The sequence below is a fragment of the Sciurus vulgaris genome (assembly GCF_902686455.1).
Source record: "Sciurus vulgaris genome assembly, chromosome: 14".
Taxonomy (NCBI): Eukaryota; Metazoa; Chordata; class Mammalia; order Rodentia; family Sciuridae; genus Sciurus; species Sciurus vulgaris.
The window spans coordinates 92897979-92925975 of NC_136475.1; the positions used below are offsets into that span (position 1 = coordinate 92897979).

At 39.0% G+C, this 27997-nt stretch overlaps 1 protein-coding gene across 1 annotated transcript in view; it reads right to left on the bottom strand.

Moving 5' to 3' along the window:
- Window positions 1–402: 402 nt before the first annotated feature.
- The window catches only part of CPSF3 (cleavage and polyadenylation specific factor 3), a 33688-nt gene continuing 6093 nt past the window's right edge, over window positions 403–27997 (bottom strand). The window contains exons 4-18 of the mRNA XM_079111552.1: window positions 27865–27993; window positions 25866–26043; window positions 24260–24349; window positions 22813–22963; window positions 19672–19847; window positions 18436–18594; window positions 17242–17388; window positions 13898–14050; window positions 12283–12391; window positions 10486–10584; window positions 9346–9440; window positions 7540–7627; window positions 5626–5695; window positions 2808–2904; window positions 403–706 (exon numbers count right to left, since the gene is read on the bottom strand). Of these exons, the coding sequence (XP_078967678.1) occupies window positions 605–706; window positions 2808–2904; window positions 5626–5695; window positions 7540–7627; window positions 9346–9440; window positions 10486–10584; window positions 12283–12391; window positions 13898–14050; window positions 17242–17388; window positions 18436–18594; window positions 19672–19847; window positions 22813–22963; window positions 24260–24349; window positions 25866–26043; window positions 27865–27993 (1843 nt within the window). The 3' untranslated portion in view covers window positions 403–604. The remainder of the gene's footprint in view (window positions 707–2807; window positions 2905–5625; window positions 5696–7539; window positions 7628–9345; window positions 9441–10485; window positions 10585–12282; window positions 12392–13897; window positions 14051–17241; window positions 17389–18435; window positions 18595–19671; window positions 19848–22812; window positions 22964–24259; window positions 24350–25865; window positions 26044–27864; window positions 27994–27997) is intronic.

The following is a 27997-nucleotide window of genomic DNA, read 5'->3' on the forward strand; positions in this document are numbered from 1 at the left end:
TAGACTGGTCCTGGGTCCCAAGGATAAAGGCTCTGAGACCTGAGAGCTGCCTGCTCCACTCTTGGTCACATTGGCTGAGGGAAGGGCTACAGCTGGGACCCTTTGTGGGATTTTACACCCTGCCTTGGAAGAAGCTGGAAGTGAGTCCTAGGAAAGTGGGGGCAGGGGCGAATGGGGGTACACACAGTGGGGCCATAAAAAGGAATTTGGCAAGAGTGTCAGCAGGGAAGTAACAAATGGGTTTAAAACTTTTAAGTCATAATCTATACTTGCAATGAAATTCAGAATATGGATATTTTCTTTCCTTAGTAAATATAATAAGACAGATTCTGACTCAGTTGCTATGAGCATATCTTAAAAGGTTTCAGTGGAAGCTGCATACATTCCTGGAGGCAGAATCAATTCTAAAATAATGAGCAGTTTATTTAGTAGTTAATCCCATAAAAATGGGCAGATTAGTTGGTATTAATGTGTTGGTGGAATAAAACCCATTTGATATCAAAGGTAAACAGGCTACCCCCCAAAAACTAAGGTATTTTATTTGAAATAACAGAAGTAGACTCAAGTATTTTAAAAAGTCTTAACACACAGCGATAGAAGGTTGTCAGTGAACTGGCGTAAGGGCCTCGTACAGCCTCTGTGCAGCCAGCTCCACCATTTCCCGCAGGGATTCATCATCTTCACTTCCTTCTTCACACTCTACAGTCTGAAAGTGAAAAGCACAAACATGGCTTTCGGAGTCTGCAGTTACCTGGAGGATAAACAAATAGTCCAAGAACAACCGTCTCCTAAAAGGGTGGAGGGCACTGGGAGATGGATGACCCAGAGGTAGAACCCTAGTCCGCATCCCCAGGGACAGGTACCGGGGTACCAAGCACTTCCTGACACTGTACTTGGCCCTAATTAGAGGTGAGCCCGGGGTAGGGACATACTGAGCAAAGTCTAGAGAACTACATGGAATTGCCACATGTGGACCAGGAAATGCTCATCCAAGGAGGCCCATCGGTGCAAGAATTACTTGGCAAGCAATGGGTGAGGCCATCTACTCAATATTTGGTATTAAATTTGATTTAAACTGGGGCTGGGGATATAGCTCAGTTTGTAGAGTGCTTGCCTGTCAAGCACAAGACCCTGGGTTCAATCCCCAGCACTGCAAGAAAAAAAAAAAAAAAATTGATTTAAACTAATAATCTTAGTTACTTCTCAAAGCTCAACTGTGAAACACTATGTTGTTACAATGCTTAAAGTCATACTACAGTCTCCATCTAAAAATTTAAGAAACAAATTCTCAATTCTATGATCGAGTCTCACACACACTTAAAAAATATTAATTGTAGACAGACACAATACCTTTACATACGTGGTGCTGAGGATCAAACCTGGTGCCTCACAAGTCTAGGCAAGCGCTGTACCACTGAGCTACACACACACACACACACACACACACACACACACACACACACACATACACTTTTAAAAACAAAAATGGGATAGTTTATCATACATGCTGTCATAACTTTTTCCCCCTCACTCAAAAATGTACAGTGGACAACTCTGTACATTAATGAATCTGCACCAACTCTTTTTTTGGTACTGGGGATTTAACCCAGGGGCACTTTACTGCTGACACATCCCCAGCCCTTTTTATTTTGAGACAGGATATTGATAAGTTGCTTAGGGCCCCGCTAAGTTGATGAGGCTGGTCTTGAACCTGTGATCCTTCTGTCTCAGCCTCCTGAGTTGCTGGGATTACAGGCATGCACCAAGCTCAGCTGCCAACTTTCTTGATGGCTGTATATATGGAACTTCAAATATAAGGATATGTCATATATACAATTTATTTAGTTATTTATTATCTCCTACTCTTGGATTTAAGTTTCTTACCATTTTTTTTTCTTTTAATAGTGCTGGGGATCAAACCCAGGGCTTTGCCCACACTAGGCAAGTGCCCTGCCACTGAGCTACACTCTCAGCCCCTTACCACCTTTTTGCTTTTGTGTGGTGCTGGGATTGAACCCAGGGCCTTGTCTAGGCTACATAAGTGCTCAATCATTGAGCTACATTCTCAGCTCGCCCCTCGCCATTTTTTTAAAATGCTAAACCCTGTTGTACTTATTTCTGCTCATTTATTTAATTCTTTTTTTTGTAGATAAAGACCTTATTTTCTTTTTACATCTTTTTTTTTTAAAATATTTTTTGGATATTGATAAACCTTTATTTTTATTCATTTATTTAGGTGTGGTGCTGAGAATCAAACCCATTGCCTCACATGTTAGGCAAGCACTCTACCACTGAGCCACAACCCCAGTCCCAAGACCTTACTTTCTTTCTTAAAGCTTTTGATGCCAAACTACCTTGCAGAACTATTAGATTTGCATTTCCTGTATTGGTTTTTAGCTTACTGGCTATTGATACTTCTTCCCTAGTGAAGTACATGTTCACGTCTATTTTTTCTACTAAGGTAAAATAAATCTAGAGTTTTTCAATGCACTCTATATAGTCATATAAAAGAAATTTAAACCCCCACACCCTGACAGCCAAGGTTTGGAAAAGCCACTTGTATCTTGCTGGATACAGGAGCAGCTTCTCTGAAGAATCCAGAATCAACTGGATGCCAAAGTAGAGAAAGGCTGAGGTGAATGAAGGGGAGCTGAGACATCCTCCCCATAGGAATATGGGAGATACAATGGGAGGAAATGCTAAATGGAAAAGGCACACAAACAAAAATGCACTAGGTGTGGGATCAGAGATCATCTCTATCCTCACTTTACTTCCCAAATGTTTTGAAATGTAGAACAGTTACATACCCGTGTATCCAAGTTAATATTAGCTGTTTTCCCATCCACTGTGACGCTAAGGACAGAGCCATCTTTTACACTTACGCAGTCTTCTCCAAATATGTCCCTTAAAATAAATAAAGAAGAGGTGTTAGAAAAGTCCTGCTTTGTATATTCGGGAAAAAAAATAAATTGAGGATAAATCTTAGTTCCAAAGTATAATACTGATGGCTACTCCTGAGGAGTATACTTATTATTTACCTTGATATAATTTATTAGTTTTAAAAATTGGGTAAAGTACACAGCATCATTTATTAAGGATGCTCCATTGAGCCGGCCTTGTATTAGGAACTTTTATATACATTAGTTGACATAAAATGATTTTGGAAAGGATCCTTTGACACATGAGGAATAAAAGACAGAGGTTACTGATTTGCTAAAATCCTCAAAGTTAGTAAGCTGTTGAGTTGGAATTTAAATCCAGGAATGTGGGTGTTACTGGCTCCCAAGTTCACTAGCTATCCACTCCTTTTAGTCAAATGCCTACTTTGTATTAATGAAGTTCAGTTTTGACTGAGCATCTTCTATGTGTCAGGTGCTGAGACACCTGCTGGGGATACTGAAACCACTAAGATACCATTTATGTCACTGAGGGGCTATAGTTTGATCTTTAATTTCAACACTGTTACCATGAGTTCCATGGGTATTTGTAAGCAGCAGTCTAATCAGTAGACTGGAAGTAGATAAGAAAAGGTAATGCATATAAAACCCCATGAAACAGTCCTCTGACAGAGCCAAGAACTGACAAAACTGGCAGTGGGGGGAGACCAACTGCTTTTCCTTTCAGATAGTAAATATTAATAATGTGTTTGAATAGCTGGGCACAGTGGCGCATACCTGTAACCCCAGCAACTTGGTAGGCTGAGGCAGGAGGATCATGAGATCAAGGTTAACTGCAGCAATGTAGTAAGATCCTGTCTTTAAAAAAAAAAAAAGTTCTGGGGGTGTAGCTCAGGGGTAACATGCTCCTGGGCTCAATTCCCAGTACTGTAAAAAGTAATATATTTGAATAAACTTGTCTGGGTAACTCAGTACTAAGGAAAAATATGGTATTTCATATTTTTTTCCTGTGCTGGGGATCAAACCCAGGACCTTGGGCATGCCAGGCAAGCATTCTACTACTAAGCTACCAGACAGTATACTTTAATACAGAAATATATTAAAAAGACAGGAGAACAAACCGTGATTATTTTTCATGAACTGACTGATGGGTGGTCAAAAGATATGGGAGAGCCCACCACGGCAGGGAGCCCCAGGTTCTCTGTTCCTGCAAGCCCGTGGGGGTCCAGGGCTGCCTGCTGCAGGACCCTGCACAGACCTGGAGAGCAGGACACCCACCTCAGCAGGGCTCTCAACCTGGGTCCCAGAAAGGCTTTGGGGAGGAGTCATCTGACCCCCTTGAAATAGAAGGTGGAACTGTGCATGTCCCTCTTCTCCACGTGCCGGGGGAAGTCCCACAGCCTCAGCAGGCTGGCAGCTCAGGCTTTCAGAACTGCAGAGTGAACCCCTGCAGGAAGAGGAGGACCTCAGGGCTGCCTGGCCATAGGGCTGGAAACTGACAGGCGGCACCCTTTTCAGTGGCAAAGGCAGAACCTGCTCCTATGGCTTGTCTAGTTTGTGTGACGAGGGATGTTTCTTAAAATCAAAATGGCAGCACCAAGAACACGGCTTCTGAAGATGGGTGATGGCTTCTGTACGCAAAGGATCGTTTAAAGCCTGTTACCCACTGGGTGGATAAGCTGCGTACAGTGCGTGTTCCTGCAGTTTCAGCTACTGGGGAGGCTGAGGTTAAAGGCCCACTTGAGATCAGGAACTTGAGGCCAGGCTTGGCAACATAGTGAGGACCAATTTCTAAAAACAAATTAACAAACAAAAATCCAACTGAAGCTTATTCATTTTTTAAAGGCCACTATTATCAAGCATGAAATGTGGTGAAAAGAATGAAAGAAACAGAAATGCTAATGCAAAAATCTTCCAAACATGCAGAACACCTTATTTTGTTAAGATGTCAAATTAAACAACCTTCAATTTAAAATGAGAAACAGTCATTTTTTTAAACAAGTATTTGAGAGATGACCACATACAAGGGTCACTGTGCTAGATGTTTAAATTATAAATCATAGCTATCCACTAGGAAGCAATATTACATGATTTTACTTGGAAAAACATTCCAAAATCAGGATTAAAGAATACTTATAGAAAGGCAAAAGACTTAATTAGCTGGTGTTTGGAAAAATATCAAGTTGAAAAGTATTTCATAGGTACAGATTTAGTATCTGAGAAAAGTCTAAAAGGAAACCCCTTTATCAAAGAATTCGTATTTAAGAAGCAAACAGCTATGGCCGTGGTATGCACACCTGTAATCCCAGAGGCTTGGAGGCTGAGGCAAGAGGATCACAAATTCAAAGTCAGTCTCAGCAACTTAGTGAGGCCCTAAGCAACTTAGATGCTGTCTCAAAATACAAAACTAAAAGGCTGGCGATGTGGCTCAGGTGTAGAGCAACATTGCATTCAACCCCCAGAAATGTGGGGGGAAAAAAAAGCAAATATAAAATTGTCCTTCAAGGCAGTCAGTGGAGCTGAGGCATCTGTAGCTGCTGACTGTGCCAGCCTGGTCAGCACATCGCAAGGCATCGTGTTGCATGAAGGTAAATGGCCAACCAGGCAGGTCCCACACCAGGAATCCAGCACAGCGAAGCCACCCTGGCCTGCCATCACACAGTGGAGCTCAGGGCTCCTTCTACCCCTCCCCACTTCCCGGCTGGGCGATGCTGAGTGAGAGACTTACTGGAGCATGATCTCCAACCTCTTGCTGTAAATGTGCATTTCTAATTTCTTAGAAGCCTTCTGTACTGCACCTGGGGGGAAAAGGACAGAGTTCAATTTCCGAATTTCTATTCTGACAATTCCAAATCCACAATCAGTGCTCAGCTAGGGGGCCTCGAAGTGCAAGCACATTTGCATGCCACCTGTCCTGCTGGCCTGGCTTTGCTTCACTGTTTTGTGTGCGTCTTCTTATTTAAGATCACAAGATGAGACTTAAGATTGCTTTCAGTCATCATCATTACTACTATCACCATTGTGTGGCACTGTGGACGGAATGCAGGGGCATTTTACCACTGAGCTGCATCCCTATCCCTTTTCTGAAAGTTCTATTTTGGGACAGGGTCTCACCAAGTTGCCGAGGCTGGCCTTGAACTTGCCCATCCTTTGCCTCAGCTTCCTGAGTACAATTATTTTAAATTTTATTTCCAATGTTTCCCAAACTTGCCATCTGTGATCAGAGGTGAATAAAAGTATATCTCTAAGAGTTCTAAGAACACATCTAAACTCAAAGATCCCTGAAATCTTTTGCTTTATCTAATTTATATAAATTTAACATTGTAGTACATATAACATACCTGAATGTTTTAATAAAAATACTTAGAATCACCTGTCTGTTAAATTACTTAGTTTTCCTGCCAAAATCACATAGCCAGGCAGTGCCGGAAGATGAGCCATCCTTAGTTTGGAGGTTCAAAGAAGCTCTGGCACACCCCTAAAGACCTGCCAGTCTATCCCAGCAGCAAAATAATACAGAATGCAGAGTCTGGTGGTTCCTCAAAAGCTTAAACAGAAGTTAACAAGTTAACCCAGGAGTCCTACTCCTAGGTACAAACCCAGGAGAAATGAAAACATGTCTACAAGAAAAGCTTGTTATTTATTTATTTATTTGCAGGGCTGGTGATTGTACCCAGGGCCTTGAGCATTCTTTTTTTTTTTTAAAGTATGGGGATTGAACCCAGGCACACTTAACCACTGAGTCATATCCCAGTCCTTTTTGTATTTTATTAGAGACAGGAACTTGCTAAATTGCTTAGGGCCTTGCTAAGTTGCTGAGGCTGGCTTTGCACTTGAGATCCCCCTGTCTCGGCCTCCTGAGCTGCCGGGATTACAGAAGTGAGCCAATGAGTCCTATGGGCCTTGAGCATTCTAAGGCAAACGCTCTGCTCCCAAGCCTGCACAAAAACTTACACACAAATATCTACAGGGGTGTTATTCATAGCAACTGAAGGCAGGAACGCCCCAAATTTACCAGCTAATGAACCAATGGGTGAAACATGCTATATCTGTAGTGTGGGAAATTATTTGGGTCTAAAAAAAAATGAAGTACTTATTCTGTTACCACATGGATGAACCTTTAAGACATGGTACAGAGCCAAAGAAGGCAGTCACAAAAGATTCCATTTATGCAATGCCATTTGTATGAAATGCCCAGAGTAGGCAAGTCCAGAGAGAGCAAGCAGGTTAGTGTTGCCTTGGGGTAGTGGGGAGGGATTACAGGATCGCGGTTACAGGACAGAGGGTTTAAGGAGTGATCAAATGTTCTAAAGGCCATGGGGATGGCTGGACGCCGTGGCGCATGCTGCAATCCCTGCAGATAGGGAGGCTGAGGCAGGAGGACCACGAGTGCAAAGCCAGCCTCAGCAAAAAGCGAGGTGCTAAGCAACTCAGTGAGACCCTCTCTCTAAGGAAAATACAAAATAGGGCTGGGGATGTGGCTCAGTGGTTGAATGCCATGCCCCTGAGTTCAAATCCTGGTAAATGCTGCCCCCCCCCCAAAAAAAAAATTAGATTTAAAGTTCTAATTTACAACTCTACTTCCTTTTAGTTCACAGAAATAGGAGAAATGAAAGAACTGATGAAAGTAAAAATTCTGTACCTTTCCTTATTTTTGGATTTGACTGAACTTCCAGTATCACGGTTGTTACTGTGTCAGCATACATGTCATTCGAAGGGTTTGCCAGCCACTGAAAGGCAAAAGGCAGTTAGGAAGGCAGAGCTCTGGCGTCTGCCCAGCCATCCAGGGATGTACAGGTGGGGCTGCTAATAACGTTGGACACCCCTAATTTCCTTTTAATCCTAAAAGCATACTAAGCACTTTCTTTAAGGCAAGGTGCTTTATACATATTATTTAATTCTCATAACAAATAGTACAATTAGGGGCTAGGGCTGTGGCTCAGTGGTACAGCACTTGCCTCACATGTATGAGGCACTGAGTTTGATCCTCAGCACCACATAAAAATAAACTAAAACAAAATATTTTAAAAAGTAGTACCATCATTGACTTCATTTTATAAAAGAGAAAACTGATTCTAAAGTAACTTGTATAAGGTAATTGCTGGTGCTGGATTCAAACTCCAATTCTAATAACTTTATCAGAAGCACAGGCAGCAGGGTCACAAGGTAAGATGTGTGTGCCTGGCACTGGCGATGGAAGCCAGAGCTTTGCACACGTGGGCACATCTCAACCACTGAGTTATGCCCCTGTTCCCCATGGGGAGACATCTTAATATATTTACTTTTGCTTCTCACAGGAAGACTGAGATTCCCCTGACACTCCTTCTTTCATGTGTCCAGTGTTCCAACAAAGCTTCCCAGGCATCCGGGTTAGTGAAACCAGGTGCCTTCTTTCAGGAATGAGCGCACTCCCTAACTTCTGTCGCCTCTCCAAAAAGCACTTTCATAGGCAACAGCAGGCACTTGGAAAAACTCTCTAAGATGTTTCTGATGTGTTACCTCTAGAAACAAAACTGTATTCTCTAATAGGATTTAGTAGAAAGAGCTGAATCAGTGTCTCCAATAATTTCTCCTTTTTCTGATCACATTTCACATATTATTTTATGTAACTTTATGCGAGGAAAAACTATTCCTTTGACACTTTCTTTTTTTTATACTGGGGATTAAACCCAGGAGTGCCCTACCACTGAGCTACATCCCCAATCCTAGTTATTTTTTATTTTGAAACTAAGGTCTCACTAAGGTGCCCAGGCTGGCCTTGAACTTGTGATCCTCCTGCCTCAGCCTCTGGAGTTGCTGGGATTACAGGCACACACCACAGGCTTGACACTTTCTTTCATTGTTTTTAGCTTTCTGGATCAAATTTAGGCTTAAATCACAAAACTCTATAAGGATCAGAGCTGACAGATCTTTTTAAACTTATTTGAATCTTTGGAATACCACATTTTAAGGAGAGCTACTGGAAAAGTTTGTATGCTTTTATTTTTGACACAGGGTCTTGCTAAGTTGGAAGGCTGCCTTTGAACTTCCAACTGTACCACCTCAGCCTTCCAAGTTGCTGGGATTATAGGTGTACACCACCACACCTAGCATGTTTGTGTTTTAACAGAATTCAGTTTCTATCTTATGAATTTTAAGACCTTTTTATCTAACTGAAATATCCTTGGATACCACAAAATCAGCTGAGACTCACATGGTGGACTTTTACTTATTATACACAATAAAAATTAAGCCTTATTAGTTACATCTTTGCTATTGTAACTACATAGAAAATGTCCAGTTATGTTATGTTTAAAGCTGATCTTGGAAAGAAAAACATAAACATAATTTCCTATTGTTTTTTTTTTTTTTCCCCCTGAATTGGAAGCAACTAATTTTCTCTATAATTGCATGTGAGCATTTTTTAAACTTTTTTTCCTCCTTGTTTAGGTAAATGATTTTATCTTACTTCTAGTACCACCATGCCTGGTTCCTGAATTACAGTAATATTTTTGAATACTTTCAGAGCAGGTTTTTCTTGAATTTCTAATTCTTCTACATCACCTGGAAAAAAAAAGAATTACATGAAGTATATAATTTTCTAATCATCTTTCAGAGGCATAACTTCATTTGCTTATAGAGATGGATTAAATAAAGCTGCTAAATAATGGAAAATTAATATTTATATAGTCAAACAGCTAAGTTTTATTTTAATTGCTTGTAGCAATTAAAGATATCAATACATATTATAAAAATTCATATAACTAGGTAGGATTTACTCTGGACATTAAAGATTTTATCAATAACAAACTTAGGTGATGTTCAAACATCTATGTTTGTACACGAGATCTGGCCTTCTGCTAGAATCTTAACACGATCAGTCACTTTACTGCTGACTTCATAAATTTATTCACTGCACAGGGACATTCTATTGTTAATATCAAAACTTTCTGGTCTTCCTACTGTCCTCTTAATCAAGGATTAATTCAGACATATTTTATTAACTTTCTGTGTTACTATCCATAATCCTAGTGTGAGGGCTGGAAGTGAAAAAAGATTTTCCTTCTGGTGGTTTGTTTTATGGTAGCATTTTACTCTGAGGAGTGTATTAATGGAAAGCAATTTTATAATTTGAAGTGTCCTTGCTTTATTAGAAAGAGTCCCTGACTCTCTTTATGTTAATACACAAAAGTCTTTAACTCATAAAGGTGAAAACAGATTGAGCGAGCTTATTCTCAATGGTCTTTGGCCAAAGCCCATGAACTCTTATAAACCTGCTATATAAATTAGTACTGATGAAAGTGGAAAAATTGTTTTGACTGAAGCAATAGAAAAAAAAGAGATAAAATTTTAGAGATAGATTTTAAACATAGGAGCAAAGCCTACTGATATTTTTAGAGTTGTAAATACATCAGAGATAAGAGGTATCATGGGATTCAAAAATTTTTTTGAGTGTATTTTCAATTTTCAGCTAAAGGTGATAACATGACGATTTTAAATATAAATAGACTTCTGAGACAATTATTGAAGCTAAATAAAATCTTTCCTTAGATATGAAATTACCTTACTAAAAGAGATAAAGCAATTACATGAATTTCAGTAAACACACCTGTCAATTTCTGCAGCTGATAATAGAGCAAATTAAAGGGCCCAGTGTACGGTATGGCTTGGGTCTGTTTCACAGTGCTCATGGCCAAGTCGGTGTAATCTGAAGAGAAAATTAAGGTAAAGAGAAAATTATATACTTTAAGAAAATGATAAAATATGCAAACATAAACCAGTGGCTAAAATAAGAAGCACGAGCAAAGTAAACAAAAATACACTTTGAGGGCTGGGGAGATAGCTCAGCTGGTAGAGTGCTTGCCTTGCAAGCACAAGGCCCTGAGTTCGATCCCCAGTACCGCAAAAAAAAAAAAAAAGAAAAAGAAAAAGAATACACTTTGAAAAGCTAGCAAGGTGCTCCTACAAGTCCTTGCTTATGCCCTTTGGCCCCCTCGTTAACTTGGGTTCCAAGCGCAGGAAAGCAGCCCCACCCTCAGAACCATTAGTTCTTGGACTTGAAGTGTGTCAGCTGTTTTCCACCTTCTTTTCTGCTTGGCGACCCTAATAGTCTCATCACTGGACACAAGAACTACCTGATGTGTAAGGCTCTTGCCATCACTGCAGGTCGGCTCCCCTCACACCCTGCACTTCTGCAGCTGACTTCCGGTAAGCACTTCCTAACACTGCTTCTCTCATTACTCTGGGCTGTAAAGGGTCGTGACTCTTTTTAATAAACCTAGTCCTAAGCACCTAGCCCAGTGCCTGGGCTAGAAGTAGGAGTTCTCCAGGTGCTGAATGAAGGAACGAGTTACACACTCACCTGTGATGCTCTGAAAGCTGACAGCTGGCCTTCCCCATAGATAAATTCCTAAATACTTCCACTATTTCTTATTCCTTAGTAAAGCACTTATAATTTATTAGTGTTATACAAATAAAAGCGAGCACAATATTTACTTGAAGATAGTATTATTGGGAAAGTAAGTTCTTATCAGTGGCTTAGAATTCACACCAACATAGGGGCTGGGGTTGTATCTCATTGGTAGAGCACTTGCCTAGCATGTGTAAGGCATATAAAAATAAATAAAGGTATTGTGTCCATCTACAACTAAAAATATTTTTAAAAAATTTACAGGAACACAGAACTCACAGGGAAATGTTTGTAAACTTCAGGGAAAAAACAACTTATAAACTTAAATACAATCTTATCTTTGTGCAAATCTTCATTTTTCTTTACAATGAGCCTCAATATGTATACACTACAGTCTCTGACCATATGGTTGATGTTACTTGGATGAGGCAAGTTTTTCCCTTTTAAAATTATAAAAGATTTTATTTTCTTCCTCCTGATCGTTGTTTTGGAACAGCAGATAACAAACAGGTCCCGCAAGGATGTAGAACTATAGACTCATTAAGGGATGAGTGTAGTTCAGTGGTCGAGTACACACTTTATCATGCATGAGTCTGTGTTTCACATCCAACAACCAAACAGAACCAACCAACTCTACAGATGGTTAAAAACAAAATGCTCATCTGAGAAGCACAAAGTTACTTCAGAAAGTAAAAGCACCATGCTCTGATGTAAATAAAAGGTAGAAACCAGTGGCTACAATGTCAGAAGGAGTGGTTAACCTGAGAGGTGAATTTGACCTCAATTAAGAAAAGAGTGACTCTGTGGATCATTTAAATGTTTCAGTGGTCCAGGGAAGATTTTTTCCTTCACAAAGCTATTTAGACTACTTTTATCTATTCTTATTTCATTATTCTGTTGTTACTTAAAACAAGGCCACTGAATTAAGAGAATTTTCATAGATTTTTCTTTCAATGCTGAGATCAAATAATATCTGATATTGAACAGTATACTTACTAGACAGGTCACAAGGAGAAAGTATGTGATAATTAAAGTTTCTTTTAACAAGTATTCCTGAGACCCGCTGGCCTTGTTCTGGTTTTTTGTCCGCTAAAAAGCCCATGACCTATTTAAAAAAAAAAAAAAAGGAGAAAATAGAATCTTATAAAATGCAGATATATTCAGGTAAATCATTAATCAATTAATGATAACCATTAGAGCTTTTAACTACAAAAACAATATGTGAATTTAACTTTGAAAATTGTAAAATGCTATATTTTACATCTCTGTGGCCAAGTTTTATTTATATATTTATTTTATATCTCAAGCCTACCAAGTTCTCAAAGGGAAGATTCACAGGGACAGATCTCGCAAGAATGGCTGGGTTCAGTTCAATCAGCTCAACAACAAAAGTTAATGCTTTATTTATCTTTTAAAAATTTTTTTGTGATACTGGAGATTGAATTCAGGGCATGCCAACAAGTCTTCTACTACTGAGCTATACTCCAGACCTGCTAATGCTTTTAAATAACTAAAATTATTACGAGAGAATAGTCCAATAAGAAGTTGAGCTTTTTGGGCTGGGGATATAGTTCAGTTGGTAGAGTGCTTGCCTCACATGCACAAGGCCCTGGGTTCAATCCCCAGCACCAAAAAAAAAAAAAAAAAAAAAAAAAAAAAAAAAAAGTAGAGCTTTTCCTGATCTCAGTTCAATGTGGCTTCCCTTAAATTATCTGGTTGCAAAACTTTTTGTGTCCCTATACCTTCGCCAGCAGAGTTTGAGAACTACATTTCTAGATTGTTCAATTGAATATATTTTTCTATAGACAGAAGAGAAACATCATTACACTGGCTCCTAGAAAGTTTTGTGAACCATTAAGATTCAGGCATAGATACAGCACTTGCTCTTCTTTAGGAAAGTCTCACATTCTAACTTTTGCTAATTTTTGTTTCTCCTCAATTCAGCTATAAGGAAGGCTATTCCTCAGTTTCTTCATATCTGGCTCATTATGTATTAAAAGAATGTTGTAAAGTTAACATATGTCTGATATCTAAAATTTCACATAAATCATTTAAAAGCCAGCCTTAAAAGTATCTTCAAAAGATTTTTGATCAACAGAGGTAAAAATGCAGGCTTCTTGCAAAGAATCCCCCTACCATCCAAGGTAATGTTTTCTTTAACTACTTCAATTTTAAGTTCTGAAAGTATATTTCACCATCAAAAATGATTAATTCTTAAAAAGACAAAATTTTAATACTTCTATTACATCTACATAACCCTGTTTAGAGAATCTTTAGCTTCTTAGGGAGGAAGACAAGGGGAGAACCCTGCAGAGATGCGGCGAATCACAGTAATAAGTGTGCTTACCCTCAAACACAGCAAGGGAAAGAAACTAGGCCTGCGGATTAGGGAGCTCTCAGATTCCACTGCACTAAGATCTGACCTACCTGAAAATTTTCCATCTGAAGAAATAACTTAGTAGAACAAAAAGAAGCCTAAAAAGCACCTGGATAACATCCTTGCAGTGTACTAAGTAGATGGAAAGAAGCACTTCATCTTGACTTCATTAAACAAGGTCCATTTTCTTAAGAAGAAAACACACAGCCAGGATTAGGAGCCACTATCCTTTACCTTGGCTAGTTTTTCTCCTCTGAAATTTAAGGTCACAGCCTCGGTATTCCGAGGATTGTGAACCTCTATGTGAACTTCATCATTATCTTCGTATTCTCGAATCAGCGCTGCTTTCAGTCTGGCCATTTCATTCTGTTCTCCATGGACTAGAATCTACACAGAATAAATTTTATTTATTTTTAAAAATATTTTTTTAGTTGCCAATGAACCTTTATTTATTTTTATGCAGTTCTGAGAATCAAACCCAGTGCCTCACACATGCTAGGTAAACGCTTCGCCACTAAGCTACAACATTAGCCCCAGAATAAATTTTAAAAGCACAGGAAACATCCTCTGTTGACATCAATGATGGTCCTTGACTTCATTAGCTAAATTCATAAACCAGAGACACCCCTGAAGTTCTGAAATGTCACTACTTTTAAGGACCTCCAGTCAAACTTATGCAGACCTACTCTGAGAATAAAGAAACTTCTTTTCTATGTCACTGGTAAGATGCAGTACTTTTTCTACGTTTCTAGATGTGTCTGTGCTCACATTTCTAAAGAGCTAGACTGGGTGACCTCCACGGCCTCTGCCACCTTTAGATGCACCTGGTTCTTGGATAAACTACCGCTACTTCTGCTGTCTCAGGAAGTGTTCCTCAGGTTTCGTAATGTGAGCCTCCATGTTTGTATTGCAGTACTGTGGACTAAACCTGGGGTGCTCACCACTGAGCTGCACCCCAAGTCCTTTTTTTATTTTTATTTTGAGACAGCAGGAGAGGGTCTCACAAATTGCCCAGGCTGGCCTCAAGCTTCTAGAGCCACTGGAATTATTGGCATGGACCACCACGCCCAACTTAACGTTAAGACTTTCAAATGAAGCGTTTGTGAAGGAGGGGGGGAAAAGCAGCTTCTGATATTCTCTTCTGTTTTTATTAAAGTAATATCAAATAAAAAGTTTCAGAACTAAATAAAACATTTTAGAGGGATATTTACAACGATCATACTGGCTACCAGTCTTTTTCTGTTGACTTTTGTAAACTATTTTCCAAGACAGGTCACTCCTTGCCTCTAGAGCAAGGGTTCTTGTCTGGTTCACAGAAGCATGGCCAATGTCACTACTGAGCATATGTTTAGCATCTAGGACATGAACACAAATCTTGGCACTGTTGCTTACTATCTGTGTATCCTTTGCCAAGTTACTCAGCATCTTGGTTTCTTATTTATAAAACAGATATTGGAGCCGAGTGTGGTAGCACTTGCCTGTAAATTCCAGTTACTCAAGAGGCCAGCCTCAGCAGCTTAGCCAGATCCTATCTCAAAAAACCAACCAACCAACCAACCTCCCCCAAAACAAACCAGCTCTCCCCCAACAAAACAAAACAATCAGCTGTTGGTTGTGATAGTTAAGCAAGTGGATGCATAATATGCTGGGCGTGGTGGTGTAGCGTGAAGTCCCGGTGGCTTGGGAGGTTGAGGGAGGAGGATCTCGAGTTCATGGCCAGCTTCAGCAATTTAGGAAGGCCCTAAGCAACTCAGTGAGACCCTGTCTCTAAATAAAACACAAAAATTGGCTGGGATGTGGCTCGGTAGTTAAAAGCCCAAAGTTCAATCCCTGGTACCAACAAAACAAAACGAAACACTAATATGGGGCTTGGTACTTGGCAAACATTTAATGAATGCTAGCTATTATCAACTACTTCCACTGACACCACAAGTATTATCACTTTATCATGTAGCTATACTTTTTTTTGGAATTGAACCCAGGACCTTGTGCATGTGAGGCAAGCACTCCACCATTGAGCTATACCTCCAACCCATAGCTATACTTTTGCTAGAGCTGGTTATTGATGAAGGGAGGTATCACTTTCAACACAAGAACTTAAACTGAAAGCACAGACAGAATCTGGAGTGTGATGAAATGGGGCTGAGGACAAGGTGCTGACAACAGAGGAGGCCAATACAACTTTTCCTCCCAGGCGTGAAGGTCTGGGGAATGTCTACGAGGCACAAACACCAGAAAACACACAGGTGGCATCTCCGCTGTACTCAAATTCTACAGGCTACATACTAAGGAGGCGAGTGCTTTTCTCCATCAAAGAATCTGCTCATTCAGGCAAATTCCTATGAGGATGATCATGGTAGAAAGAACTAAAAAACTAACGAGAGTACACAAAGAGATGTTCTCTGTTTAGTTGTTGGGGAAAGAAAACTCGAAGTTGCAAGGTGAAAAACCCAAGTGTTCATCAATCCATCAGATAAATGGATGAACAAAGTATATGTTCTAATAACATGCTACGACACGGAAAAATCTTGGACACATTCTAAGTGGTGTGTGATTCCTCTTACATGAAATACCTAGAATAGTCAAACTCAGAGAGACAGAAAAAAGATTAGAGGTAACCTGGGGAGGAGGGGAGAAAGTAACTAGAAGTTGTAGTTTACTGGGTACAGCGTTTCTGTTTGAGGTGATAAAGTTTTGAAAATAGAGAATGGTGATAGTTTGTAACACTGAGAACGTGGTTAATGCCACTGAATTAAATAAACACTTAAAAAGGTTAAAATTGCAAATTTTATGTTATATATTTTCCCTAAAAAATATTTCAGAACAAACAAAAAAACCTAACAAAGACCCTTTCCTCTAAATTACTTTTCAATATATTCATGAAGGGAACTTTATTTTCTACAGATGCATGTTCCACAAGTATTCCTCCACTAAAGCATAGTTCTCAGTTTACCCTCTAATCCCACCAAAACATATAACCATTACTTTTATGATTACTTGAAACTTAAAAGAGTTATACTAATGAGCTATATGCAGCAATGTGTTTAGTATCTATTTAAATCCTGAGCTTTTACTATTACGACTTGCCTTTCTCTTCTCTCCAAAGTATTCTTATACTACTCAGTATTATTTCGGCCTTTCTGTGTGCCAGGCACTAGGGTGGATGCAGCAGAGGACGTTCTCTCAGTCTTCACAGAAGTCTTGTGAGGTATTGTATCCTCAATCCCAGGGAGGTTAAATACTTGCCCAGGGTCACAGCAAGCAAGGGATGGAGGAGACTCAAAACAAGCAGCCACACTCCCAAGCGAGGCTCCACAGTTTTGTGGGAGATGGCAGAAAGCAGGAAGAAGGCTGGAACTGGGGCTGGTGGGTGTGAATGAGAGTCAGCACAGAAGGAGAAGAGTGAGCGGGTGCAGCTCCCCTGACTATGAGAGGACACAACCCTGCCAAGTGGGAACACTGCCCAGAGCTGGTGCCGATCTGTGACCGGGCTGCACAGTGTGTTGGGTTTGCTTTTTTCCCCCATGAATGTTATAAATCTCTCCCATAAATATTATAAATCAAATTCAGAGACTAACCACATGAGGCGGTTTCAAAGCACGAATAAATTCACTGGTTTGCTGGTAATCTGTATGAGCAGAGAAAGAAATGTAATCAACAGACATTTTCAGTGGTAACTTCTGCCCAGACATGGTAGTGATCTCTTCAGGTTCAGACATGATATGCTGTTAAAAACAAATACAAGAAAACAAAACAAACTATCCAATTAGAAAAAGTAAAGGTACACTTCCATTTTTTTTCACCCAGCCACAAACTCTCATGCTAATAAGCACAAAAATCATTCTAACATTATCAACTTAGTAAGTAATAGTCATTTGCTTGGTCACATAAACATTTAACCAGGAAAGTAAGAAGAAAAAGTAAGACTCAATGTATTTGGAATGTTGGCAGTGAAAATTATTACTCTTCTGATCATAAAGACAAATTTGTATTCCTAACTCTCCTGCTGTCCAGTCATTTCATATATCAGGATTTGTATAAGTAATGAAAATGATCGAAATGAGAAATCACACTATATTTCTTTAGAAAAAATAGAAATTAATGGTAAGAAAAAAAATGGGATGCTTGGACATTCATAAATTGCCCCTGAAGTTTTGCACCCATTTTCTCTAACGTGTACATCTCTAAAAGCTAACTTCAGCCATTTTATGCCAACAGGAAGGCAGGCAGTCAACCAGGCACATACTTCACCTTTAAGAACAGGTCACAGGTTGAACATCCCTATTCTGAAAATCTGAAGTGCTCCAGAATCCAATACTTTTTGAATGCAAAAAGATTAGGGATGCTCAACTGGTAAAGTCTATGCAAATGTTCCCAAATCCCAAAACTCAGTCTTAAACACTTTTGACCCCAAGCACTTTGAGTAAGAGATGCTCGGTTTGTGTTAGTGAACCTCTTCAGTAGATGAGGGTCTTCAGGCAGTTGTCTAAATGGGTTCCCAGCCTTTTTCTTTGCTTGTAACCAGCTGAGCACTTCTCACATTTTAACGTATGCCCTCTTCTCTTCAGGATCTTGTTATGACATCCGTGTCTGCTTAACTTTTCATCCTTCAAACATCTCTAGTCACCTACTCCTATCCTTATTTTTTGAAATCAAAACTTATATTAAAGAACTACTCCAATGGAACAACCCATGAGGACATTGCTACCTTTGCAATTCTGATCCGGAGTTAGGGCTACAGTTAGGGTTAGTACCCTGAGACTATGACTGACCTTGGCAAGTGTCCCCTCTACACAGTACCCTGCTATAATGACACCATTCCTCTTATCAGTACACCAGCTTTCAAACAACTCTCTGGACAAGCCACTTTGCATCATGCCCGGGGAGGCCATTACAACACTGGGACCGATGTCATCAAAGTGGTCCATGCTCTGAAAAAGACAAAAGGTGGCAAAAGCACTTAATGCCGGGCTTGACAAAGTGCTCTTCATTTTTAAAGACTATGAGTAAGGTGAAAGACTAGTCATACTATGGAAGGGACTTGACAAGACTACTAAACATTTCAAGTCCCAACTGCCAAGCTCCTAAACTTCAGGCTAGAAAAGAGGAAAACAAAGTAATAAAAAGCAGCTGATCTTCAAAGTTTGCTATGTGTAGCTCGAGGGTCAAGAGGACCACACATTTCCAGTGTGGAGGCAGGCAGAAATGTAAGAGTCAAAGGGTTTTTACCCACCCTGGAAAAGAACACTAAAAAAATTTTGCAGAAAACTCATAATACTTTTTGCATGCTTCATGAATATTTTAAGTATGTTTGGAAATCTAACACAAAGTTTAACATAGTTTTTAGGGAAAATGTGGCTGTAATTCTTAAAGAAATTATCTTAGAAAATAAACTGTACAAATGAAGCCTATTTAACACTTGAAGACCATTTACAATTTAAATTATTTTGAACATTGATTGTATTATTATGATGAAAGTACCAATTTGAATGAAACGATATATTTTAAATTAAGCCAGATTTTATTCAATGTTCTTGAAAAGTGTATATATGGGAATTTTCATATACGGAATTGGTAGTGCAAATAAAAAAGATGATTAGGTGACTGGGGATGTAGCTTAGTGGTAAAGTAACTAACTGCTTAGCATGAGCAAGGCCCTGAGTTCCATCCTCAGTACTGTTAAAAAAAAAAATTACATTTGAATGAGAATAGAGAATCTTAATACATAACATAGGATTTTGTTTTTATCAGAATTTTTTATTCCTATGGCAGAAGAGATCCAAGTTATTCAGTAATTGCAAATACTGAGAACTATGGAGACAGGGGCACAATTTGCTTAAGCAAAAAATGAATGCAGTTGCACAAGTTCTGAAGCACTGCAGGGAAAGGCAGTCTGCTAGAGAAGAAACAGCCTTCTGCAGGAGGAACTCGCGGTTGACCACAGGCCCGCCCAGCACTGAGGACTGACCGTCTTCTACCCACGGGCCTTTCCGTCCACAAGCACTCACCTTGAGGTTGCTAATGTGTTTGAAAACGAAGGGATTATTGATGTTGATCTGCTTTCGGATTTTGTCATTCATGGCATTCACGTATGTCTGGTACACTGCCATACACTTCTTGGCCAGAGACGATGCATAGTATATGGGGATGTCATGTAGTTCTGGGTGATTCTGCCAGTACTCGTCTGCAGCCGTCATACAAGAAACATTGCTTTATTATGTGGGAAAGCAATTCAAATGGTACATGATACCCAATTTTTAAAAAGTCACACAACCATGAAATAAAGTACACATAACTATAGTTAGAGTTTGAGAAAAACCATCTGAGTCCTACTAACTTAAACTTAGAAATCCAAAACTTATTTCTTTTCTAAAACTTACTTCTAACTACTTGTATTAAAAAAATGCTGTGATCATAGACCAAAGAAGTGGAAGATTTTACAAATGATTTGGTGTGAGTTTATACTGAAAAATAAACCATTACTTACTACTCTAGAGAGATACTAAATCCTGTTATGGTTTTAAATAAAACTGTATTAATAGTTCAAACAGACTTATCACCTGCTAATTACAAAATATGACTTCCGTAAGTAATATTGATTGAATATTGATTTTAAACACTTAAAAAATTATAATTACACTATCATTAAAAAAAAAAAACTAAGAAGCAAACCATTTCTGGAAACTAATGAAGCTGTGGGCAGTACACCTTCAAAATAAGGCTTATTTTAAGGGAAAACTCATGAAATCTGACAATTTTATAAAGGCAGTATGTATGGTCAACACATCATTCACTGTACTAAACGCATCTACAATTTGGAAATGTCTTAAATGCCAAGTATATGATTTATAACTATTGTTTTTAAATTTTCAAAACTTAATCTCCATTTTGCAGATAAGGAAAGTGAGACTAAGAACCGTGACTAGTTGGCAATGTTATTTTTTTACATGTCTTACTGGTACGCCTACCTTGGGATGGGGAATTTTTCTGTAATTTATATTGTAAACATAGTTCCTGCCTCATCCTCTGGCTTAACCTGTTTGGTTTTTAGATGTAACTAAAATTTATAATAGCGTCAAAGTTTTCAACATTTGCTGTATGACTTCCCAAATACTGTGTAAAGCAGACTACGCCTCAAGATCACATAACAATGTCTTTGTATTTTTATGAACAAATTTTGAATGCTGAAAAAAAAAAAAAAAGGTTGGACAACTTGTCCCAGGTTGAATGGCTGGGACATAATGATATGTGAGAGCAGTGACCGGAATGGCTGTCCTCTTTCCACTTTGCCTCGCTGCCTGGGAGGACAAGGGGCAAGGCACCCTACACCCAAGGGTACTGGCTCACGGGTGCCTCATGAGGCAAACTTTTTTTTTTTTCAGTGCTGGCGATTGAACCCAGGGACTTGTGTTTGCAAGGCAAGCACCCTACCAACTGATCTATCTCCCCAGTCCATGAGGCGAGCTTTGACTTGACGGAGCAGCTGCCAGATGAAAACACCAAACACCCACTTAACCTGAACTTCAGAGAAACAACAAAAGATTTTCAGTATTAGAATATACACTGAATATATGGGACACCCACACTGAAAGGTTACTCTTTATTCATCTGAAATTAAAATTAAGCTGGACGACCACAGTTTCTTTGCCACCACTGGTAATCCATGGTGAGGGTGACACCTTGTTTTGTCCCTAACTCCCCTGCTCTTCACCTCACTGGTTATGAAGACTTCTCATTTCAAGTCCACTAAGGACTGATTTGACATGCAGTTAGAGGACCAATCAGGACCAAAAGAAGACCGACTGGATTAGGATTTAGGAAAATTAGCATCCAGAAAGTCAGGTCTCTGTTATGGATTTGCCTTTGACTTGGGATCACTGATTCCATCTTCCCTTGCTTGTCTCCCTTTCAGCGTCAGCGTAACAGGGAAAATATTCGTATCACCATCACAGTGACAGATTAGGAGGCAACCCACTTCTAGTTCTTTTCGAGGAGCTATATACACGTTATCTGTTGCACTCTGCCGGAGTACTCTCCTCAAACAGAATCACAGGGGGTTATCAAGCATAAATGTATGTTAAAGTGACACCCACTATTCCTCTTATTACAAAGTCACACGTACTCATTGTAGTGCTTGGAAAACAGGGAAAAGCAGAAAATGAAATCTCATTATTTTCCCACTGTCCAGATTTAATATCTATTTTTTTTATTTGTTAATGAATCTGTACTTAATTTATTTATATGTGGTGCTGAGAACTGAACCCAGTGCCTCACACATGCTAGGCGAGTGCTCTGCCACTGAGCCACAACCCCAGCCTAAGAGATCTTTCCAGTCACCTGTGTGTTTCCTAGCTAGCTAGAGTCAGAATACATTGAATCTTATATTTTGGTTTACTTAATACACTATGTGAAAATATGTAATAACTGTTCAGTAATATAATTTTCTTTTGCCAAAAATATGATATTTTTAAAAATTATTTACTTATTTATTTTTATAGGCTGCATTTTGATTCATAGTACACAAATGGAATACAACTTTTCGTTTCTATGGAACCAGTGCATGATGTAGATTCACAAAATGATATTAACTGACATGATAGTTCTTTAAAAATACTAAAATGAATACTCTTACTGACAAAACTTTCTGTACATCTTGCTTATTGCCTAGAAGTCAAGCTGCTGTAAAAGGGCCTGCATACCTTAAGACCTCTGATACTGATGGCATCCAGAAAGGCATGCTGCCTGCCAGCCAGCCCAGTCCCAGTCTGAGAGAGCTGCTGTTTCTCTGGGGTCTTACCAGCACCATATCCTCACTTTTTTTTTTTGTACTAGGCATTAGACCCAGGGGCACTTAACCACTGAGCCACATCCTCAGACCTTTTTATATTTTATTTAGAGACAGAGTTTCACAGAGTTGCTTAGGGCCTCACTGCTGAGGCTGGTTTTGAACTCAAGATCCTCCTGCCTCAGCCTCCTGAGCTGCTGGGTTTACAGGTATGTGCCACCCCACCTGGCATCAAATCCTCACTTTTAAAAGAAAGAAACTAAAGCCCAGAGAGGTCAGGTAACGTAGATGAGGTCATATCATTTGTCTTGGTAAAACGATGTAAGATTCTGACAGACGCCCAAGTGCAAAGGAAGTGGCATACCTAGAATCAAGAGCAGCTCCTGAGCCCTTCCAAGGGCAAAGACAGGAATGAGCCCTCTGCCCCCTCTGTTTACAATGTCATGGACAGTGTTACAGAATCTTGCTTCTCGCTCCTCACGTTTCTCATGGATATGGGTCCCATAAGTAGATTCCTAAATAACAGGTTAGATATGTGAGACCAAGACCAAAGATTCCCAAAGAATTCAAAAGTTAAACATTAATGAAATTCTGAGGCAAAGAGATTCACTTCTCCATTAACATGCCATTTACTTGAACACATATATATTAATTAGAAAAAAGAGCAAACAAGAATGTAAGAATTCAGATCTAAGTAATTAAGAGCATTTTGGAAAATGAAACCAGGGAGAGGTCCACATATATACAAAAATGTATCTTCTCCCCTCATGGTAATTTTGCTATGATCTCTCTTTCCCTCCTCTGAGAAGTTCAAGCTTTAAAGCCAGAAACAAGCACTGTTTCTTATACTCCTGCTCAAGTACATGCCCTAATGCCTTACCAGTGTGACCTATTAGCATCCTGAGACACAAGAGGAAAGCACAATCTCAGGGCCCAGCCTAGACTCACTGAATCTGTCTTTATGACTGTCACCAGATGATCCATGAGCGCATTAAAGTTCAAGAAGCACTGCTCTAAAACACCAGGTATCAGAAGAATAGCTACTTGTTCTGAGATTTAAAAATTTGGTTTGCCATTAAACTAAGGTCAGTTTATATGCTGAGCAGGGTGTGAGCTAAGTCCCATCTGATTCACCCAGCATGTGGTTCTGGGACTACAATGGGCACTGGTCCCTCATACCTGGGAAGCTGGGAGCTTCTAGAAGTGATGAGGGAGAAACAGTTCTTTCACTCCAAACCAAATGCACTTGATGTTCTTATATATACCATAGGCTCAAAAGCTCTCTCCCATGTCCTGACACCATCATCACCAAGACACATCATTTAATTTGCACCCACCAGGTCCTCCCAAAAAGTTCCTGCACACAGTTCATTTGTCTTGCTTCCTTGGGTCTTACAACCTAATAGGCAGACAGGACACATGATGAACAATGTGACCAGTAGCCTGTGCCAAGGGCCAAAAGACAGTTACCATGGCAAAGGCGGTGCATCCACACCATTTCTAAAACAATCATAAGATGATCTACAAATCTGGGGGAACTGACATAGGCAAACTACTTAGGAGGCAGTGAGGAAGCACCAAGTTAGAACACCCTGAGCAGAGATAGCCTAATGTCACTGATATTAGACTATAGCTAACGCATGCAACAGATGAGAGCAGAAAAGAACTACAAAGACTAGTCAAATAAATTCTTATACTATAAGCCCATAAATTTATATCCAGTAACATTATGAAAATGAGGTTGTTTTTTCCTCACTAGAAAAAATTCTGCTTATGTTACACTAATTACAACACATTGCCTTAATACTTACAATGATAAGAATATCAGGTTTGATATTAGGAATTTCAGCTGCCATTAAGTGTCTATCTTCTTGTCTTGAGAAATCACCCGTGTACAGAAGCTGTGAAAAGATAATACATGGAAGTCACGATTTGGGAAAAGCTTCATTTTGTCTCTTCCATCTTCTCCTCTCCTCCTATCTCCTCTTTCCCTCCTTCCCTCCCTCCCTTCCAATACTGGGGATTGAACCAGGGACACTCTACCACTGAGCTCTATCTTCAGTCCTTTTTTTATATTGAGACATGGTCTTGCTAAGTTTCCTAAACTGGCCTCAAACTGGAGATCCTCCTGCCTCAAATTTCTAAGGTTCTGGCATTATAGGAATGCATCACCATGTATAGCAGAGAATGCTGCATTTTGCTAGTGAATATTTTAATCTTGTGAAATTTAATAGTAAAATTAAATTTATAAAAGTCTGTACCTGGTAAAATTTGGATACAATGCTTATGTCTAATTCAAAACATCTGATTTAGTTAAATCACTAAACCACCTGTATTTCTATTATTCAATCTAATTCACGTGAATAATATATCCATGAATTATTCCACAAAGATAACCTATATAAAGTAGACTTGAGAAGGCTCTGACCTTAGAGAAAAGGGGACATGTTAGTATAGAAAGGAATCTCCAGAGGTACCTGGGAACATTGTCTAAAATAGAAGATAAAGTCAAAGAGCATACACATCAAATTCCAAATGAAAATTCAGATTTCTACTTGCACTATTTCCTGCTTATTTCTAGTGGCCTGGAGCAAAGTATAAGAATGAGCAACTTGATATCTTATAGAATTCAACATGCAAAAGTTTCAAAATATTTAGGACATGACACCAGAATATTAGTTCTCAAAACGGGTTGTAAAAAAATCATCTAAAAAACTTAAAAACAGGGGTTGGGGATATAGCCCAGTGGGTAGAGTATGTGTCTCGCATGCACAAAGCCCTGGGTTCAATCCCCAACAACACACACACACACATACACACACTCACACACAAAATTTTAAAAACAAAAAGCCAAGTTCACATCTCCAGATTTTATGCAACAGGTTATTTTTAAAATGTTCCCTAAAAATTCAAATCAAAACTACACAGAGATTTCATCTCACACTAGTCAGAATGGCAGTCATCAAGAATACAAACGATAAGCCTAGAGTGGGGGTGCACACCTGTAATCCTAGAGGCTCTGGAGGCTGAGGTAGGAGGATCAGAAGTTCACAGCCAGTCTCAGCAACTTAGTGAGGCCCTAAGCAATTTAGTGAGACCCTGTCTCAAAATAAAAAATAAGGGCTGAGGAAGTAACTCAGTGGTTAAGCACCTCTAGGTTTAATCCCTGTACCAAAAAGAAGATGGCTCTTCCCTAACCAGTTTCCTAATGGTGACTGAAAAGGAATCAATCCTGTGGTGTGCTAGGGAACTTATTCTTAGAGGTGTTTATTTTACTCTGTATTACAATGGAGAAAGGACCTATCATATTTAAAAGGAAAAATACTGACTTACTTAGGGAATTTTTTAATACCACTTGTTGGCAAAAAGTTCTGCACTGATATCTCTTGTGGAGAAAAGGCAGGAGCCAGAGAGTACCTTCACGCCTGCGATCTCAATCATGAACATGGCGGCTCCCAGGACGTGGCCTGCATGGTAACACCAGAACTTGATTCCTGCAACTTCCTTAACTTCATGAAAGTTGATAGTTTCAATTTTGTCCATGCTTTCTTCCAAATCTGTCTCAGTATACAGCATGTCGTCTGCTGATATGTTACTAAATTTTTAAAGATGCCAACAAAAGAATTAAGGGTTAAGATTTTTTTTTTAAGTTTTTTAACTAAAAGAAATTATCTGTAGATGACATAGCCATAAAGATGTCCTAAAAATTTAGTATATGGATCATGCTACTTAGAATCTGTCACATATTTTATATAATTTTTACTGTGATTTTAGTAAAAATATTTAGTGTAATAGCTATAATGCTTGAGGTAAAGCAAAGCACACAGTAAATTCAGAGTACTGTTGCCTCTTTTCTTTTTTTTTTTTTTTTTTGTGTGTGTGTGGTGCTGGGGATTGAACCCAGGGTCTTGTGCTTGCTAGGCAAGCATTCTGCCAACTGAGCTATATCCCCAGCTCTGTTGCCCTTTTTATTTTGAAACAGGGTCTTGCTAAGTGACTTAGGGCCTTCTTGGTTGCTGAGGCTGGCCTTGAACTTTCAATCCTCTTGCCTCAGCCTCCTGTGTCACTGGATTACAGGTGTGCACCACCACACCTGGCTAGACAAAGTACTCTCTTAGGTTGCATAATCTCAACATTTTTTTTTCTTTCTTTCTTTCTTTTTTTTTTTTTTTTTTAATCTCAACTTCTTTTTCTGCCCCAACATTCTCAAGAGATGACATGCATGTATGCACTGACACATGGCAAAGGTTCTTTGTGTTTGGATGGGAAAAGAATTCTCTGCAAAGTCTACTTAACTTCTTTTTTCTAAAAACTATGTTAATGTATTTCTAAAAAAAACAAGACAATAGTGGTTAAGAACACAGACTCTGGAGCCAAATCGTCTTTTACTATGACCACTTTAGGCAACTTTCTCTGTCTCAGTTTCATCTTCGTTAAAATGAGATTTCTCCATATCCTAAATTGGTGTAAAGATTAAATGGGTTTATATATTAAGAACGGAGGGGCTGGGGTTGTGGCTCAGTGGTAAAGCACTTGCCCAGCATGCGTGAGGCACTGGGTTCAATTTTCAGCACCACATATAAAAGTCCATCAACAACTAAAAAAAAATATTAAAAAAAAAAAAAAAAAACAACTGAGGACTGAGCCTACATGTCATAGGCATTATTTGTTAACTAGCATTACCATTACTAAGGATAATGTTTCCTTTCCTGTGTATTTACATATGAAGAACAACAAGGAGCATTTTAGTTACCCTTGAATGAATCAGTTTTTGAAGGTTAGTGATTTGTATTGTGGGCATCACAAAAATGCTCTAAACTCTGGCAGAGAAGTAAATGTCACTCTTACAACCGGTAAGAACATCCTCTGGGAACATTTTCATTTAAGTTAGTCAGTTTTTGCTGGGTGTTGTGGTACATGTGTGTAATTCCAGTTGCACAAATTCAAGGACAGCCTGTGCAACTTAGCAAGATGTCTCAAAATTACAAGGGCTGGGGATGTAGCTTAGTGGTATGGTACTTGCTGAATATGTGCCAGGCTCTCAGTTCAATCCCTAGTACTAAAGGGAAGAAAAAAGAGTAAACTTTCTGACATGATAATCCAGAGTAAGAATTCAGTACATATCATTGCTTAATGAATCTAGTCTTAAATTTTAATAAAATTAAGCAATGCTATTTATAGAGCATTTTTATCATACCTTATGATTTATAGCAGTTTAACAAAGATTTAAAAGAATGTAAAATCTATATAAAGTCTTTAAAGTCAGGAAGGTACTGATGATTCACAATAGGTATTCAATAGCTTGTTACTGAATAACTAAATTACTGCCATCCTTATGAATAAAGAGTGCCTTATTTCAAATACAAGATGACCTGTGTATTGTATAAGGCTTGTAAAATCTAATAAAGTAATTTACCTAACTTTGACATAATCTGAAAGAAGCCATCTATAAATAGCTTTTGTGGCATGAGTCATAAATGTTCTTCCTTTGAAACTTGTCTTCTGTAGAAACCAGGGCAAAGCTCCACAGTGATCCAAATGGAAACTTA